This window comes from Haliaeetus leucocephalus, unplaced genomic scaffold (assembly GCF_000737465.1).
Source record: "Haliaeetus leucocephalus isolate CR32 unplaced genomic scaffold, Haliaeetus_leucocephalus-4.0 Scaffold251, whole genome shotgun sequence".
NCBI lineage: Eukaryota > Metazoa > Chordata > Aves > Accipitriformes > Accipitridae > Haliaeetus > Haliaeetus leucocephalus.
In genome coordinates this window covers 7,999,054-8,018,663 of record NW_010972687.1, presented here as the reverse complement: position 1 = coordinate 8,018,663, position 19,610 = coordinate 7,999,054, and the positions used below count along the sequence as shown (strand labels likewise).

General features: G+C 35.7%; 1 protein-coding gene across 1 annotated transcript; it reads right to left on the bottom strand.

Annotated features, from left to right (window-relative positions):
- Nucleotides 1-643: 643 nt before the first annotated feature.
- LOC104832470 (DNA excision repair protein ERCC-6-like 2) lies at nt 644-18,714 on the bottom strand. The gene is made up of 2 exons (XM_010568674.1): nt 18,628-18,714; nt 644-1,716 (listed from the first exon to the last, which is right to left on the bottom strand). The coding sequence occupies exon 2, from the start codon at nt 1,698-1,700 to the stop codon at nt 741-743; it is 960 nt and encodes a 319-aa protein (XP_010566976.1). The 5' UTR covers nt 1,701-1,716; nt 18,628-18,714; the 3' UTR covers nt 644-740.
- Nucleotides 18,715-19,610: the final 896 nt, after the last annotated feature.

The window sequence follows — 19,610 nt, the reverse complement described above, 5'->3', positions numbered from 1 at the left end:
AAATAAAAAATGGGAGATGAAAGTGCAATGAGAGATGAAATCTGATACCCAGCATAATTTAATGTGCTGTAGGTCTTGCACTGAAAAAGAGCAAACAAACAAAAATTCGTGATTCTTCACATCAAACAAGCTGAGAAATTCACTGCCATAAGATACTGAAGATAATTAGAAGCGCCACAGCTTCAAAGAGAGACTGAGCAAAATCACAGTGGAACAATAAAAAAGAAAAAAAAAAAAAGAAAAAAATTCATCAAAGGCTATTAGGCACAAAGATATCATCTCTGTCTCATGAATTCCCTGAGTCTCTAGTAGCTCAGAAAATATGTGGAATATCATTGTCAAATCCTGTTAATATCATTATATTCTGCCAAGATGACTGAGGGTGTCTAAAGGTATGTAAAGGGGAAAAATTACTTACTAAAGCTACTGAGTCTAGGAATATAATCAGAATTCAAGAAAACAAAGTGCAGTCAGAACATTCAAAAAAGTTTAATTTAAAATTAATATATCATAGCTTACAATATATAGTACATAAGCACCATTATGCACATATGTACTATACAGATGTAATTACATATATATTCACATCTGTAAAATGTAAATCTGTATCATCATAAATATGAATTCATCACTTTGCCTTTAATTTCATGGAGGTATCACGTTTTGCTGCATACTGCTGAAGTTGTGGATATTCTAGCTGAACATTAAAATAATTACAGTGCAACTCACATAAAAAACTTTCATTTTACTACATTACAAGATGTAGCAGTGGATGGTTCATCTGAATCATCTGGACTGTATTTTTTCCATAGAAAATTTTCATTTTTTTTCCAAAGAGAACTTTCACACACTTCTCTCTCTTCTGTCACTGGGGGATGAGGTGCTCTTTCACATAGCTTCTCTATGACTGCTATGTCCGTGAGCTTTCTGAGGCTCTCCTCATTCTTTTCATTCAGCATGTCCCAGAAATCTTTTGGTCTCTCCTTTGATTTTTCTGCTTGCCCTGAAGGGAATCTCCTTGGTGATTCCGTAGGCCCATTTCCATCATTTCTGAAGAGGTCATTTAGAATAGAGGTATCTCCAAGCAAGTCCACAAAGGACTTTTTCTTACAAGTCTGAGCTTTTCTCTCCCCATTTTCTGACTGAGATGGGGATCTTTTTCTTGGCAGCCGTGTTCCTTCTGAGTCCTGCTGTCCTTCACAACTTTTTACAGGCAGCACCTCAATTATTTCTGATTTACTGCTTAATGAGCCAGATGCCATAAAATCCTTGAATGCCTGACTGTTTCTCCTTTCGATATGTTGAGTAGCAACAGTGGGTGATTGTTTATATTTTGCATCAACACACACATCTTGCAAGTAGGAGTCACTGTGAAGCTGCTCTACTCCTCCTTTACAGCTCTGCTGGCTCTGTGTTTCCGTAGTTCCACTCAGACGTCGGCCTTCAGCTGATGAAGTTCTAGACTTAGATCTTCCAATATTAACAATGGATTTTCTTTTTTTGGAGTGTGTTGTACCCAGTTCTCTTTCCTCATAGTCGTGTGAAGCTTGTGCTGATATTTCAACTGGGAAGAAAGACTCCATCTCTGGATACTTGGAAATGTAGAATTCCTTCAACATCTTCTGCCTTGTTTCTGATGTAGCTTTTGCAATATGTTCTGCGAGTTCTTCCACTGATCCCATATTAAAGTGGGATACCATCTCCTCAAATTGTCTCCTGTAATTATCAAGAAGTAAAAATATGTTATTTTGATACCTTTAGCTAGAAACAAAAGCAGCTTCCAAGCAATTAATTCAATTCACCTACTTCACATATCCCAGAAAGTAATCACTAAAAGTAACTTCCTTATTAGGAGCATTGTTTGCTTTTATTAGCAAAGAGAAGGAAGAATGATGACCTTAGAAGAACTGAAGTGACTTCTGAATCCCAAATTCCAGTGTGATTTCCTCACCTTACAATCCAAAGGGTTACTGACTCAGTGTAGGTAAGATATCACACCAAAGGACCAGATTTTAGAAGGTCTTTAGCTACCAAAAGGATGCAGATGGACATATGGTTGAATGTTGGGTTTTTTGGAGTTGTTTTTTTTTGGGGGGGGGGGGGGGGGGGCACAGGCAGGAAGTAGTAGCTCAAACTCCTTTTAAAAGGCTTGCTAAACAAGAGCTGGAGAAACACATTCACAGGAGACAGGGACTGTCCCCTCCATCCTACCCAGTAAACTATGGAATATTTGTTTCCACTAAGAGGCCAAGCTCTAACTAAAGGAGATCCCCCTAATTGAGTTAGCCATAGTCTAGGGTCAGGTAACCTAACTGGAAGGCTGGAGAGGTGGGTTTATGCTACCTTGTCAGAGAAAGGATATGAAACATGTTGCCTTTCCTGTATGAGGGCTCCAATAAGCAGCGAGATTTAACCCTGTTTGGCCTCAAATACCACTTGACTGGCTAGCTCCAACTATATCCTTTGTGTGGTGACTGCAGACAGCTTCCCACTCTCCCTTACAACTACAACACAAACTGAGGCACCTACTCATCCTCATTCATTGCACAGCATATCCAGATGTACTACAAAGTCTAACTGCAAGCCAGGTGCTAACAGATGACCTGCTTAATGTTTAAGAGAGAATTTGCTTAAGCTTTTTGCTAGATAATGGCTTTAGCATCTTAGAATAACACCCTTAGTTATTTCATTGCCTTTGAAAATTTTACCTCAACAAATTATTGATAACTACGATTACAATTTTGAACATTTTTGGCATGAAGGGTTCCCTTCTACCTGCCTCTTAAATATTTAGAATTTTCAGTATCTATAATAGTAAGCAAGTCTGGCACTTCAACAGTAACAGTTTGGATAGCTGAGGTCAGCTGGCTAATATGACAGATTCTGAACACTTACAGGTATTACCTAGATACCAACTCTGATATAGTAATTTAAGTATCTCAAGGCTAAATTGACAGTATATACCAAATCCCAGTTCTATAGGTTTGCCTAGTTAGCTACAGCTTTCCACTTTCTACTTCCACATACCATATGGCTATTGTTAATGAACTTCAATCTATATGCCAATGGAATTTAAGTATTTGTATTAATAATAGCAATAGTTTGGGGAAAAAGGGAAAACAAGGAGATAGAAAAATTATTATCCTTCCAAAAATGAGGGGGGAAACAAAATGTTCAAAGAAATATTAAAAAATATTGAGCACCAAGTTAAAAAATAAACACAGAGTCCAATTTTTTTTAATAGTCCTTCAATGAAAGTGATGAGATCTGGGCAAAACCAGTAGTCAGTCAGAAGCTCACACTATAGAATTTGTTTCTATACAGTTTAAACATTGGTTTGTAGTACTGCATGATGCACATACCAGGAACACTCATGGTGATGACATCTGCACAGCTATGTAATATATGACACACTGAATCAACACATTAAAGTGATTTCTGGGTTCAGTTCATTTTCTTAATCAGTTATGGTACTCTTTGTGTAGTGTGAATGTAAGTTTCCCATTAGTTCTGCTCTTGCCATAGAAAATAATCAGTATTCCCTGAGTATGGTTGAAACAAAGACAAAAGCTGCCCAGAGGAAAGTTCATTACAACCTCAGAATTTTATTTGCATCTGACCAAAACAGTCTTACCTGCGGATTCCTTTGGGTGTCTTTCCAACCAAGAAAGTGGTTGAACCTACTCTGTGTACTTTTTTGTTTTTCTGGGTCACAGGATGCATAACATACAGGTGACGTTGATTACTGTTTGCCAACATTTCTTGCCCTCCCTTAACAATGTTGTTCTCTGCTGTATTGTCTTCTGGGTTTTCTTCATTTTTCTATTAAAATGAGACATGGAAATCATCAAAACAGCTGTGTCTCTGACATAATGATGAGTTCTATTGCACTCAATTCTGTCACTCTTAGCTAGCACTCAATCTTGTGAATGTTAAGACTGGGACTGAAAGCTGCAGTGTAGACTCCCTATTCCGTCACAAACATCCAGGGACACTGAACGCCAAGTCTTGGTTCTCTAATAGTAAGGTGGGATATTTTTCCAAACAGGTTAATTGTGAGGCTAAATGAAAGATCTCTAAGTTCTCCAGTGCAAAACCAGGGGTTATACAAATACCTAATCCTGTGCCACAGGACCCAAATCTCAGTTACAACCTCCAAATATTACTATAAAATAGAAAACGCCTGTGTCAATAGCTTACAGTCTTAATAGATACATAACAACTTCCTGGATTAATTTATAAAGATTAATGGCTAATTTGGATTCACTGCTTCCTGCTTGTTAATGTATGTTACACAATTTTTGCACAGTATATATTCAGAACTCTTAGTTACTTTAGCAAAGTACTAAGTTTGAGTTACTTACTCATAGAAAAACTATAAATAATCACAACACCAAATTCAAAGACACCATAGTTAAGGTATAAACATTTTTGTCAGTATCACAATCTCTAACACACACACACACACACACGCACAATTATTCAGAATTGTAAAGATACTTTTGGAAGAGGTATCATTATATTAATGTATAAAGGAACAGGACAAAAAAAGTTACACATTACACTTTTGTTGTAATACTGGTAAGATTAAAACATGAACAATCACATGATGCTTCTTAAATGGAGAATGCCAATTTTATATGTCATAGTCATAAAAAGCTAATGTTTTAATCAAATTCAAGAAGATTGTGCTACAGATCAACTCATCATGCATTGACAGTCAGTGTCTTGCACAAAAATATTATCCTATTTACACCTTAGTTATTTTTAAGAAATTCTCACAAGTTCTTATCAAAATTTTCCCTTTGCCAAAAGGCAAGCCAAGGGAAAAATGAAAATTAAAGAACGTGTTTGAAAAGCTAGGAAAAAAGGAAAAAAACCAAACTGGAAGAGCAACATTACTTTTTTTTTTTTTTTTTAAATGAGATCAGGGAAAGAATAACTGCTTAGTGATATCCTCAGTCCCCCTACTAACACTGCTTTAGAGATGAAAACACAAACTGTGTTCACACCTTGTCATTTGCAGTTCAAAATTTGGTTTTGGATCTACAATGTTTCTTCCCAATGTGTTTCTATTTGATCCATGTCCACTTCCTTTATTTCCACAGGCTGTTCACAATGTTCTTGAACTTTAGGATCCCACATCTGTTCTCAATCCATTACTTTGGCAAGTAACCTCAAACTAGCATACAGAGAGAGATGTTAATATTAAGCAACCTACAGGCATAAATTTTCACTCTTTAAGCTAGATGCACAACTCCAAAGACTAAAATTTTACTGCACTATTAAAAGTTATACTACACAAAAGTGAAACCAGGGCCCCAATTAAGATAACATTATTGGGAGAATAAGGTTTTTATGATGATAGTAACAAAATTAAGATTGAATTAGCAGATGTTATCTACAGCATAAATATTCTACAGTTATCCTACTAATTCTGTATACATTTAAGATGTTTACAAATTTTTTTTTTTTTTTTTTTTTTTAAGATATGCAGGGATAATAAAAAACTTTACTTGGGAAAGGTATTTTAAAAGAGGAAAACAATGCTAGTTTTAAAATATATGTATTTTGATAGAATTTTTGCATGAAAAATATTCATAGTATTCAGCTCACACTATGATAAGACCTAGTGTATGTGTCACTGTCAGGAAATCAGGATTGTATGATTTAATTCAAGCAGGGATAACGTGCATAGAATACAAGCCTAACCATGTCAATGCCTGTCTTAAAAGTATTTTAAAACGCCCATAAATGTGCATCCATCTACCTCTTATTAAACAAGACCAAAGTATATGAGGCAGCAATACTTTGGTTTACACATCTGTTCAAACACAGGAGATTAAAAATCTCTTTGGGAAAAAAGCCAAATGTTGTAAACACACTGAAAGTTGTAAAATTGCTTGTCTTTGCAGAGAACCAGAATTAATGTAAAAAGTACTGCTAATTGCAAATAAACTCACAAATGGCATATTTAGTTCTGGAAGTACAAAACTTGTAAGTACATTGACCCACACTGCCAAACCCAGAAGAACAGCAGCAAAATACCACCATATACACACAAAGAGCTCCTCTTCTTCTACCTAAGTTAGCTGCTCAAAGATTTTTTCTTAAGGTAGAAAAAGTTGCTATAAACAAGTTACCCCAGGAGCTTGCTGCAGCTAATGCCAGTGAAAGCCCATGGCCACAGTGAGTTACTCCTGAAAACTTATCTCAGCTCTCTGGCGCAAAGCCAATTGGTTAAATGGCACCCAGTTAGGCTGAAACACAACTGGCTCTGTTGAACTTGTGAATATTTTTGAAAGTCTGCCAACTTAAATCCAGCCCCCAACCTCGAAATCCAATAATATATTTCTAAAAAACGATAAACATTTTGTCAGTAGAACTAAAAACACTTATTTCAGTTTTTCTTAAGACGTGTCCATGTTCGCTAAAGGTCAAATCTGAAGTTTGTTACTCCGAGTGACACATGGATGAGGCTCTGGGTAGAGATAAACTTTACACACATAGATGAAAATATTCCCTGTATCTTTCTACTAGCATTACCATTAAAAAAAGTGAAAACTTCAGTCAACATTCAGCACTGTCAACATTCCACACCATTTTGCTTTCTTTTGAATTTGACTTCATCTATTACTCTCCCTAATTATCCCCTCTCATGGCTGCTTTCTTTCCGATTCTCTTCAATATTTGCCTTCTCACTCATTGAAATCAATTTCATGATGAAAATTTCCTTTTAACGCTCTATTTGCTGTTCCTTAAGCACTGTCTCTACCAAACTATTTTGTATACATCCCCACTATTTGCTACTACATGAAATCCCATGTTGACTTTACAGCACTGGTCCTGTTCCGCTGAATTATCATGTATATCATACATGTAAGAATCTCACAAAGCAAAATGGAAATTACTAGAATTTGATTCAGCTAGGAACCTCTGACTCTTGTTCTTATATTACTGATAATAGTGCATTTAATCTATTTATATTATTGAATGTCAGACCCTTTATGAATTAATAGATGTTATGACCAAAAGAATGGAGTAATAAAGAGAATAAAAATCCTTCAACACAAGAAGTATTCTGTGCATTTGGAAGTGCACATTATCTTTGTATCTTATTTTTGTTTTATCTTTAATTTAAACAAAGTACTGTATATTAATAAATATACTGAAGTACAAGTGTTGCTGAACTTCTTGAAAGGAGATTGTTATGATACAAGATCTGACTACAATGCATTTGAATCATTATTGGAAAACTGGAAAGACTATAATGATCAGTCCACAAGTAGAAAAAAAGAAAGGAGAATTAAGAACAAGTAAATTGTTTTTGTCAAAAAAAATCCAACTCTTTTGCCAAATAGCAAGTCCGGCTTTGCTTTATGGTTCAGCCACATAACTACTGAAAAAATGTTAACCAATTTAACACAGGGAGGAAAAAAATAGTTAACTCAAATGGCACAAACAGCGACACAAATTCTTTCTCCTGAAATTAAGATTCCATCCAGTACCTAAATAAGTAATAGCATGTGTTTCTCTCACACTAAAATGTAAATATGCTTAAAAGTTTCAAATATGTGATTATGGGCAAGTTATTCTGAATGACAACTAAAATCACAGTACAGAAATCCAAAAGCATTCTTGCCAAACGTTATAACATCACACATGTACAGTGTGTTAAAACATATTCTTTATGTACTGCATAGTGTGTCTTCTGATGAGCCTTCCGAAATATGTGGCACAAAGCTAAAGAAATATGTAGTATAGCATACAGTATCTGCTACATGTAATTTTTACAAAAAGATTGACAGCAATCATGAAAGCAGTTAGTGTTTACTAAATGTTTAACTACATTACATTAAAGACAATATGCATTTGCAGTGCATGTTATGAAATATCCATTGTTCAAAGTGGAAAGGTTTCACTTAAACTTGACCACATACTTAGAGGCCGTCTGATAAATTAAGTGCACCTATACTGAATAATCCGTAACACCACTGCACATTTCTGTATTCTTCACATTTTCTCCTTTCTCAAACTAGTACCTTGATAGGGGAAAAAAGGTGCAGCAAAATAATTCCTTCAACATAAAAGATAAAAAAATTTCAATTCAGTTACTGAATTTAACATTTTTACTACTTTGTTCAACTTTGTGCACTTCCACTTTTGAAGAAAAACTTCACACAAAGTTCAAAAGAAATAAACAATTTATATATATATAAGGCATACATATAAGACAAAGATGCAAGTTGTTTAGCAGAAGGCAACATTTTTTTGATTCAAAAAATTACAGGAGAAAAGGTTACACCACAGAAATTATCCCAGCAAAGGGAAAGAAATAAATTTAATGAAAGTACAGTAAAATGAAATTGTGAAGTGTTACTGCGAACTAGGGAAAATAACATGTGTAAGTGCAGCCACTCCTTCCCGTCTTACACTTGTTTTCTTATCCTACCCCCACTTCATTTACTGCGCTTACTCTGACAAGGCTTTCCATATATTGCAACAGGATAGAAGAGAGATTATTACATAGTTGTGCAGAAAATAGTTTTTAAAGTATTCGGAAAACTCAGGGACTCTTACCACACATGAAAAAATACTTCAAAGAAAGCATTTTTCTTCACCCTTCACGTTTCAATTTAGTCTATGGGTTTTCAATATAAATATGTTATATCTTCCTACCACAGAAGATACTTCCCTCCATTCCTTCTTCTTTTGTTATGTATGTCTCTTATTCTTAAAAGTATGTATCAAGTTTGGGATACCAATAATGAGTTTCCATTTCTTTGAGTTACATATTATATACAGGCTGTAGTCAAGAGTCCAGCAAAAATGGTAGCATCTGCACATTTAGAGTCCCACACCAATTCATATTTAAGGGTAATGCTCTTCAAGAAGAACAAAAACATGCAGCTGAGCATCAAGTGAAAATTTAAGTGCCACAATGCAGCAGTCACTTCTACTTAGAGAATCCATCTAGAATCTGCAACAACTCTTGGATCTGTTCGCTTCATGTGACAATCTGTCTCCTGCTGCATAGTTACAGAAGTTTTAAAAATAGTATACACCTACCAAAACCAATCTTTGTCTATCTTTGACAGCACAAAACTTCAGTATCTGTTCTTCCTACAACAGGTATAAAGAGGTGGCTCTGTGCTCTGGAGCAACGAATGCTAATCCACATATAAGCGTTCTCAGACACGACTGAGATGACTGGACACTTTAAGCCTCTGACTTCCCTCTTTCCTCTCTTTAGCCCCTTCAAGAAAGGCAAAAGAGAAAAATGTTCATCTTTTTAAGTACAGCAAGATGAAAATGTATGGGAGAGTAAGTGACCACAGGCGAGCAGTAAGCAGAGCTGTCTCACACTTGTGGCAATTCCTCAAGTCACCAGACTTAAGAGGATAATGAACTTCCTTCAAAAGCCTGAATCTGAAGATGAAAACACATTTGCATAATTATTCCTCAGCCACAGTTGTACTGTGTCTGAGCATCTTCCTCTCTTTTACTGCCTGACTACCCAAAGTATCACTATGGTAAGTATCTTGAAAGATACTGACTTCCACTCAGCAATAACCCTCTCTGACTTCTCCACTCACAGCTGAAACAGTGTTAACAAGCTTTTCTCTTCAGGTATGCATGAAACAACTGCTGCCAGACATCCAGGACACTTTCCATTGCATAGTTTCATTGTTTGTTTTCATTTCTAAAACAAACAAAAAAGGCTGCCTCAAAACTCTAGCTGCCTTGCAGTCACCTATATGATACAAAAGTATGAAACACACCGAAGTCATTATGACTGTCCTCTTAAAACACAGCTTACAAGCAAACAACAAACCCTTATGACATATTCTACTTTTATATTTTCCCACTCCCTCAAAACCTGAGAAAACACTTGACTTTCCAGATATAATGTGAGTTGCAGTGGGTTTTTGATGATTGTTATTATTTTGATGAGGTGATAATTACTGCATTCCAGTGAATTTATCTACCCAAATTACAGTTCTAAATTATTTCAGCTAATCTTTTTTTCCCTTTATAGTTTTACTTGCTTTTTTCCCTGGGTGCTTTTCCCATAATACGTATGAATTACTATGACCCTTCTATATATTTTTCTTGAACACATGTTATTCCTAGATATTGTTTTTATCTTACCTATGTTTTCTCTACTTGGCAGGACATATATAAATACTCTGAAACGTTTGCTACCCAACTGCTCATTCTTGGTCTTGTTTCCTTTTCTCTTCTACACGTACACATGTCAAACAAGAATTTCTTCCTAAATTATTCTGCATGCCAAGGAAGACAAAGTCTAATAATGTCCACATAAAACTTCATGTACTTTCTCTAAAAATGAGGTCCACATGGTCAAGATAATAAAAAAGTTATCAAACAATGAGACTGTCTCTACTTTCATGTGATTCTTAAATAAACCAGAATTGCTTTTCTACTTACAGAGGACACACTACTGAACTAACTATGTACTTCAGAGGGTTATGGTGAGTTACACACTCCACAGTTTGAAATAAGCCTGAATCTTATCATATTTCAGAATGATTTCTGATGTGGACATTAATTTTTCCCTCTGAATTTAACTTCCTTAATTGAAAAGCAGTCTCACTCAGAATGAATTTGTCTACTGTTCTAACAAAACAGGATTGTAGAATGAGAATTAGAGGTAATGGTATAGCTAATGGTCAGTACCACAATTGTCTTAGAAAATGAAGCTAACTTATCTTAAAATTTGAGAATACTCTAGGACAACTGCATTTATAGTTGTACTTTCTGAACTAAACAAAGCTACTCAGCATATTAGCTATGAATACAAAGTTATCTAATATTTGATAGTATCACAGCAGACCAATAGCTGAAGTATTCTTCAAGCTACGAAAACAGTTAAGACTTATTCTGGGTCTAAATTACTCATCCAAAAAACTCTGTCAACACCAAAAGACCAGTACTTAGCTATACCTGCTCATAAAAGTAAAGAAATTTTATCAGAGTAATATGTAGTTATTTTCCCCTGTTGTCATATCTAGCTTTTCTGCTTGTATAAACTGAGACCAAGGACATTCCATAAACTCTAATCTTTTGCTTCGTAGCGGAGAACTGACTACTAAGTCAACTGAGGATGGATAGTGTTCCCTCTATTTCCCATTTACTTCTGAGTCTGTTTCTTCTCCAATCAGATAACAGAGCAAGAATTTATCATTGGGAGCAGTTTTATATAATTTGTTGACTCTTTAACAAAAATAATTCCTATAAGCCATATCACTTTCTTGCACCAAAAACCTGATCATAAATCAACAGTTATTAGTACTGTTCAGAATGAGAGGAGACAATCAGTCTATCTCAGAATTCAAAGCTAAGGTAATTGCTTACTCCAGCAGAAGCCTGTGGATTTACACTTATCTTCTTTCACTCTCTCACCCCTCCATCAAACAGTAGCAAAACCAAAAGCCATGCACATACACCATAATGAAAATGCAACTACATGCTTCACAAAATGCCACATATGAACACACTGCATCTAAAAAATACAACTAAAAGCCATACTGAAATGGTTAATTCCATTGTAAACTGAAACACTAAACTCAATAAAGCAGCGTTACAGGCCAATCATTTGGGAACAATTATTTTAAAGCTGAACAGCATTTCCCACCCTAGAAGAGCAAGGATAATGGAATGTTATCTCCCAAATGTCTAGTCTTTGTAAACAACTATCTAAACTTGTTGAATCTGAAAGCTGTGCAAACACACTGCGATCAGAGTTACTATAACTGATAGAAAGTCTTTGTTTAAATAATCTACAAAATGTCAATGTAATACAAATAAGATAAAGAGGAGTTCTTAATGACACAACTTTTGTATTTACAGTATTCTCAACAGCACTTAAATCTGCATTGGAGATACAAAGGGCACATTTTTTCCTAGGCTGACAGCGTGCTTAGTTCTCTCATTTACACCACATTGCAATAACATAAAGAGGGGTTTACCATTAATCCAGGTTTTACTACAAAGAATCCCGTTATTTCTCTGTCAAACACTGGCAAGAGTGCCAAATGTCTGTCATCCAATTCAGAGGATTAAGTCTTCTTTTATAGTGTGATTCTTGTACGAATTTAAAAAAATACAGATATAGTTTCTTAGAGCTGGTCACAGTCTATATTTTGGCCTGAATTCATGCCGCAGAGGTTGAATATGACAGCTGGCAGGAAGCTGAGGGGAGAATACATCCTCCCCCTTTTCAGTCACCACATTTCTGTTGCCATAGTGATTAATCCTCAATTGAATGGCTCTCTTTGTATATTTCTTTTCAGTAAAACTTTAAGTAAACTTAAGTTGAAAACATGCAGTTGACTGGAAAAAAAAAAGAAAAAAAAAAAGAGTCCATATATTCAACAGGTACAGTACAAGTTCTTGTGACTAACACTTTTCCACATATTAAAAAGTGCAAATTAGGGCTAATGTGGGACTACATCAGTTTTTTAGATTATTTAGTTTGTCCTGCTCCCATTTTTTTGTCTTTTTTGTGAAGCTTCCCAAGCCTTCTCCAAAGTCTTCCCCGTGCTCCAACCCCCCACCCCAAGGTTCCTATTGAAGAAATACTACACAAATTCAGCTTTATAGGAACTAGAGAAAGCCTGTTACAGACTTCTGTACTTGTGTAAAACTTTTCACATGGGCTGGTTTTGCCAATTAACACAAAAATTAATTAGGAAATTAATTAAGGAATACAGTAATTTAATTCAGAATAGACTAGAAATATTAGCAGAAGATATTTCATCTTGCCTCTGGGAGGCTTCTATTTCTTATGGTAGCTACGAAAAAGCTTCACAAATAACAGTGCAAGTTACCCAAAAACCAAAGTAAGTAAAAAGCTGCACTGAAAATCAGCCAGGTTGCTTTGGAACTTGGAACCCACCAGAAAAAAAGGATCAAAAAAAAAAAAATCAAAACCTCTAAAAATACTTAGTAGATAATTAAGGTCTTAGAGAAGTTGTTAACACTTTCATTTTTTCCCCCAAATTAATAATGTCAGAATAACTTTGAGCAAAATATCACATGAATTACTCGAGACTTTTTTTTTTTTTCCCCCCTCCTTCCTGAAAGGCTGAAATAACTGTAGGTCTGCTCTGAGAATTATAGTCTGGCTTTGTACGTCCACCATGTCCAGTCTACAGGTTCATTTCACATGTTTTCTTTTAGAAGCTTTTGTTTTCAATATCCTTCCTTCTATAGCTGCACAAGATAGTTCTTCATTTTGGTTTTCAGCTACCTTCACAGACAGCAATGGGGTAAGAGACAATAATCTTCCACTTGTTTCATGAAAAAACAATGAATTTTTAGTGAAGTCTATTTGCACACGTGTGTAAACAGAAGACTTGAATTTAAACTAAAACACAGAACACAGATTACTCCATGTCATTAAATCAGGCTAAAACCAACAAAATAATGCAGGAAAAAAAAGTTATTTATTCTAGTAGGCTAACTTTTAATATAATCAACTTCCCTTACACTTCTACACAAAAGACCAGAAAACCCTTCTTAGGAATAATCTTCTCTGAAATAGCATAGCAAGTGTGTTTTGTGGTCATATGCATAAGGAAGCAACAAAGGCCAGCTCTAAGTAATTTTTTACTGGAGTGGATATCTGCCACACTAAGTGATGTGCATTTTCTACCCTCAGATGTTTAGAATACTGAAGCCTGGGTGACTCTCCCTGCATCATGGCATCACAGATCTGACCATAATTTCTGCCTTAACACTTATGACTTGCTATGAAAGATTACAAATAGCCAAAGATCTTAGACTACAAAGAGATACTCGACTGCTTTCTGAAACACTTAGGTTCTGTGACGTACAGTAACTTCCTAGAACTAAAGGAGAAGTTGAGATGTGTTATTAACCTATAATACGTATAATCTGTATCTCCAAAATTTCTTCAGGAACAGCTGTCTGCCATGCTTCTGCATGGAATAGGCTCTTAAACACCTCTAATTATTGATACTTCAGTGCCTTCCACATAACCAGCACCACAGGAAACATCAGCTGTTTGAGGGAAGATTATCATACTGTTATTATGTCCTTTCTTCTCAAAATCTACATTGATCTGACACTGCCAGTTGTGGTCAATGGTCAGAATACGGACAATCTTCAGATACAGGATAATACGTACAACTCAGGAACTGCTGGTAGTAAGTTAAAATATTTTTACTGTAATTCTAAGTATACTACATTTAAGGGATATCAAGTATATATATGTGCTATCTAAAAAAAATAATAATTGTTAGTCTTTTTAAGTACCTCCCTGATTACACTTGCAAAATAGAAGTATAAGCAGATCTCCACTGCTGTAGATGACTATTTATGAAAGCCCCCTCTATAACAAGACAAAGTATCTCTCTTCATTGAAAATGCTGCTCCAGCTCACTTAACAGCTACAGAATCTTCTTCTACCTTTATGCAATCCCATGGACTTCTGTGATAAAGGGAATATATTCCCCAAAACACAATTTATTTTCCTTTCTTCAGAATCATGTGATTAAAAAAACCTTCCACATTTGTTTGCTTCTACTACTGTCATATACAAACTACCTTCAAATAGTTATCTTTAATTCAGATGCTGGGCAGGATTTATTTGACTAATGATATTCAACCAAAATATGGCTTATTCTCTTGCTTGTGCAATTAATGCATACTTTATACTGTTACTACTTTTAGCTTTTATCTCACGTTTTATAGCTGATAAGTTGTGACAGAGCTTTCATGATATCCTATTTTATTTCTTGATGCCAGACTTCATATTCTGGTTGCTGTTACCTAACTGTATTTTCAATAGCCATATAGAATGTATGGAAGGAAATACACACGAAACAAGCATTCAGTACCATAAACGTGAACATTCTAGCTAAACTAGTCTGTCTGCACAATTCCTTTTAAAACAAACAAAAATACAGAGTATGACTGCATTCCCTACCACCTCTGGAGAAAGAAAAGTCAAAGGCTCTGCAGCAGTCTTGAAGCCAAGTACCAGGACTGTTATGGAACCTGGAGCACAAAGCAAGCAAGAACAGAAAAAATAGTAGCAAGACCTGTTTCTCACAAAAAGAACCAAGATTTTGTTCCCTTAAGCCTTTAGAGGTACAGAGCAACAGCAGGTTAAAACAATATGTCCTGTTACTTCAGAGAAAAGGTAGCTGGGATATATGAAAACCAGCATAGGTAACATTAAGGACAGATGGACTATTTATTACTGGATTAAAAAATACACTTGATTAAAACCTACAGTTTAAAAGGTTAAGAGATATTTGACTGAATTACATTAGTGCCAGCTGTCCAGATCCAATGCAGACCTTCTGAAGTCATATTAAGGAAAGAAACTATCACCAAGACAAACACCTTTTCTTACCCCAAAGTTCAAATCTTACACTTTTAATAATCAATTTAAACCCAAACTTATTTATTCATTAGTTACTAATGTTCTTAAACAAGATGTTCTACATACCTTCAAAGCTCTCTTTTGAGGAACAAAACTCTCTGCCCCCACCATTTCTACCTTGGCTCTCAAGGAACTTCTTCCCATGCAAACTCTCTCACTTTGAAGGAAGAGTCCTCACAGATTTTGCAGTCCGCTCCAGATTTAAGCAGTTTCTACAACTCAAGTGACTACATTAGTCTCCATGCTTCGGCAATAAAGGAAGGACTAATAAACCTAATTTATACTCCTTTAAGTACTACTACTAGTAGTACTGCAGGGAGAAAACCAGGGAGAAGACTTTTTTTTAATATTGCTTTCCAGCAACTTATTTTTGCTGTTACTCATATTCACCTAATTTCCATAAATTAGCTACTGAAACTAAAGAGCTTAACCTAGGATGTAAAAGTTCATGGGAATTTAGTGAAGCCAAATGTGATTAGGTGACTAGTCAACAGCAAGAAATCAACAAAATGTCAATGTTCTTAGAAAAGGTTGCCTTAATTGATTACTTTTGCATATTATTTAGTACATTTTACTTATTGCTTATTACAACATTGGTTTTTATGCCTGTCATTCTAGACTCACATGTAAGCAGGAAGCAAAAATGTTTCACTCAGTCTTCAACCAAGATTTGTAGGACAAGCTGTATTTCCCAACTTACAACACATCAACTTCAGTGGAATACTTTGTTATTTTTTAAGTACTCTTGCATCCCTTTCCCAAAGACATCAGTCATTTCTTGAAAAATGTATTTAAACTTTAAGTCAGAAGTGCATTATTATAGACAGACTGCAGAGTAAAACTGCAAAGCAGGAAGACAGAGTTGACATAGGTAAAATGAACAGCGCAAAGGATATTTTACTTTTGTCCCAAATAGACCTATCTATGAAATGAAAGGAAGAGATGCCTCCCCCTCCTTTTTTTTTTGATCCCTCCTACTTAGAGATAAGACAATTTGATTAAGTGTGCTTAAAAAGGGACAGAAATATTATCAGGGCATTATTCAGGAGCCTTCATGATGCTATCAAATAAAGCTTCAATATAAATACACTGTAAAAAAAAGCTTTGAATTAAGAATGTGATCATTGATAAGCAGAGCAAACAGAAACAGCTATACAATTTCTGAGAACCACTGTTAGACCAGTGATGCTAGAAAGTGACATCAGTGAGAAAATTTCAGCTGACAAAAATTTTTTCTTTAAATAACTATCAATTTATAATTAACATTCCAGTATTTAATACTATAATTTTATTTACCTAAAATAATGATGGAAACTTAAACTGTTCAGCTGTATTTTTAATATTACACATAATGCTACTGTAATCTGCTGAAAAACTTTTTTTATTAAACTTCATTTGAAATCAGGATTCTCTTTAAAACACAATTAGTTGCTTTGACAGCAAATATCCTAACTTGAACTGATGGCAAATGAGTGAAAAATGACCAGCAAGGAATGATGGCCAGAAGCACAACGATGATGTTTTTCACAGAACACCTTCTAAAATAAAAATAAAATAATGAAGAAAGGAAAATAGTAGCAGTAACATTTTAAGTAGATCATATTCCAAAGTTGTCTATGAAGATCTGGCAGCTCTTTTAAGCAGAGCACAAAAAATTCACAGCTCCACATTTAAGAATAGGCAGCTATCTAGGGATTATTTCCAGATTAGTGGCTATACGTAAAAGAAAGAACAGGAAGCAAAGGCAGAGGCAGCCTTCTCCATAATTATTGATGTTTTTCTTCCTACTTAGATCTCCAGGAGGATTGACACTACTGTTGCTTCTGAGTGAAAAATAGATACCTTAGAAAAACTGATTGACAAGTTAATCAAGAGAAGTTCATTTGTAATACTTGCAGTCACACAAACTCTAAACAATGAGATGTAAGTTTCATGAACAAGACAAATGAACTCCCACAAACTAGTTTTGAACTTAGGTGATCAACAGACATTTACTCAAAGTAGTCTCTTCAAAGTTTTTCTTCATTTATATTTAGCTTTATAATGTTGTCATTGCCATTAAGTACCTTTCTACAGTATTCTTGAGTATTTTTGACCAACTTTTCTGTTAATAAGGGACATTCTAATGCAAATGTGTTAGAATTGAAAAGGCCTCACTTTTACTGGTTGGCCTGGTTTGATCTTCCCAGAGTAAAAATTCTTTGGCATCCCTGCTAATGGCTTAATTAAATACAGTACATCAACAACACTGGAAGAAACTCCTCTAGCCACCGCGGATGTTCAACACCCCAGAACAACATAGTTTTATGTCTACAACTTCTGTAGTGCTTGCTAACATGTCTGTAAAGACTAAACTGCACGTTTACCAATTACTTATTCTATGCTTGTGGTTTATCTTAAGAATCAGTCTAGGAAACTGCCAATGTTTATTACAAGGCAAACAATAAAGTGTCCAGATAACTAGAGTAGATTAAAACCACTATGTAATACGAACAAAAATCTGGAAGCTGTACCTGAATCTATTCCAGATTTGTATGTATTCCAAAAGTAACTAAACAAGATGCACGACCAACAAAAAGCATAAAATGTATCTGTTGCTGCAAATGAGTACCCACAGTAAACTCTAGTTTTATGTTTCAGACATTAAGCACAGACAATTTAATTCCTTGTAGCAACTGCATGTGTTCCCTCCCTACCCCCCCCCCCCCCCAACAAAACACCCCAAAAAAAACCAAAAAACCAACCAACCCATCTGCAAACTGATTTATGTTTGACTTACTATGCTACAGAGATTCTGGCATGTACTGTGGCAACTGGATTTTTCTTAACTGGATCCAGGACAAACTTAAGTTTTTTCAAGCCTCAAACTGGGCAAACGTGGCACAGAATTTGATTTCAAACACTCAATCTTTAATCTCACCATTTCTCTCACAGGAAAATCCCACAGAGGGTGCTGTGCTGCTTAATTCCCAACTCTCTCAGAGTTGGCCAATGTAGAAACTACCCCAAAAAACAAAACACAAATGTAATTTATTAGACCTCCATTTGAGCCTCCTCCTCCTCCCCCAGTGACTTTGATCATTCACGGTGGCCATTAACAGAAAAACAAGTTTGTTAGAGCTTTTTAACATGAAAAATGAGGATAAAAAAAAGAGTAAAAACAACATTTCCCAAACATTTCTCTTTACCTTGGCACTACAGACTGCTACATTAGCAGGGAGCTGGGAAAACTGCTTCAACTTAAATACATCTCGTACTGCCCACCGGCTCAAGCGATTCTCAGCCTTGCTGGATCCAACCACGTTCTGATTTGAATGAATATATGCCACTTCTTGAACGCCATCTGATATATTAGGAGAAAGATACAATCAAAGATGTTGATTATTACAAAACCCTGAAGGTACACAGTTGCACTGAAAAAGGATATTCTAATTTTAAAAAGTTTTACATGAAAGTTGTAAGATTTGTTATGATTTCACTCAGCATCAGGTTTCTCAGCTCTATGAAATTAACAATTATACTTATTTAGATTTATCCAGTTTAATACTGCTTCCATTTCAGTGTGCTTTTTTCAGATGGACAAAGAAGTTTGAAAGCATCTACAATTTAATGGCTGCAGTATTGTTTAAAGTCTCTAATAGAATCAAATCCTCTCCATGGTATTTCAAACTCCCAGGTCATGTAGTTTTGGGCTTTTTTTTTCATAGAATCATAGAATGGTTTGAGTTGGAAGGGACCTTAAAGACCATCTTGGCCAACCCCCCTGCCATGGGCAGGGACACCTTCCACTAGACCAGGGTGCTCAAAGCCCCATCCAACCTGGCCTTGAACACTTCCAGGGATGGGGCATCCACAGCCTCTCTAGGCAACCTGTGCCAGTGTCTTACCACTCTCATAGTGAAGAATTTCTTCCTTACATCTAATACAAATCTACCCTCTTTTCTGTTTAAAGCCATTAGCCCTTGTCCTATTACTACATGCCCTTGCAAAAAATCCCTCTCTGGCTTTCTTGCAGGCCCCGTTTAGGTACTGGAAGGCTGCTATAAGGTCTCCCTGGAGCCTTCTCTTTTCCAGGCTGAACCACCCCAGCCCTCTAAGCCTGCCTTCACAGAAGAGGTTTCCCACCCTTCTGATCATCTTCATGGCCCTCCTCTGGACTTGTTCCAACAGG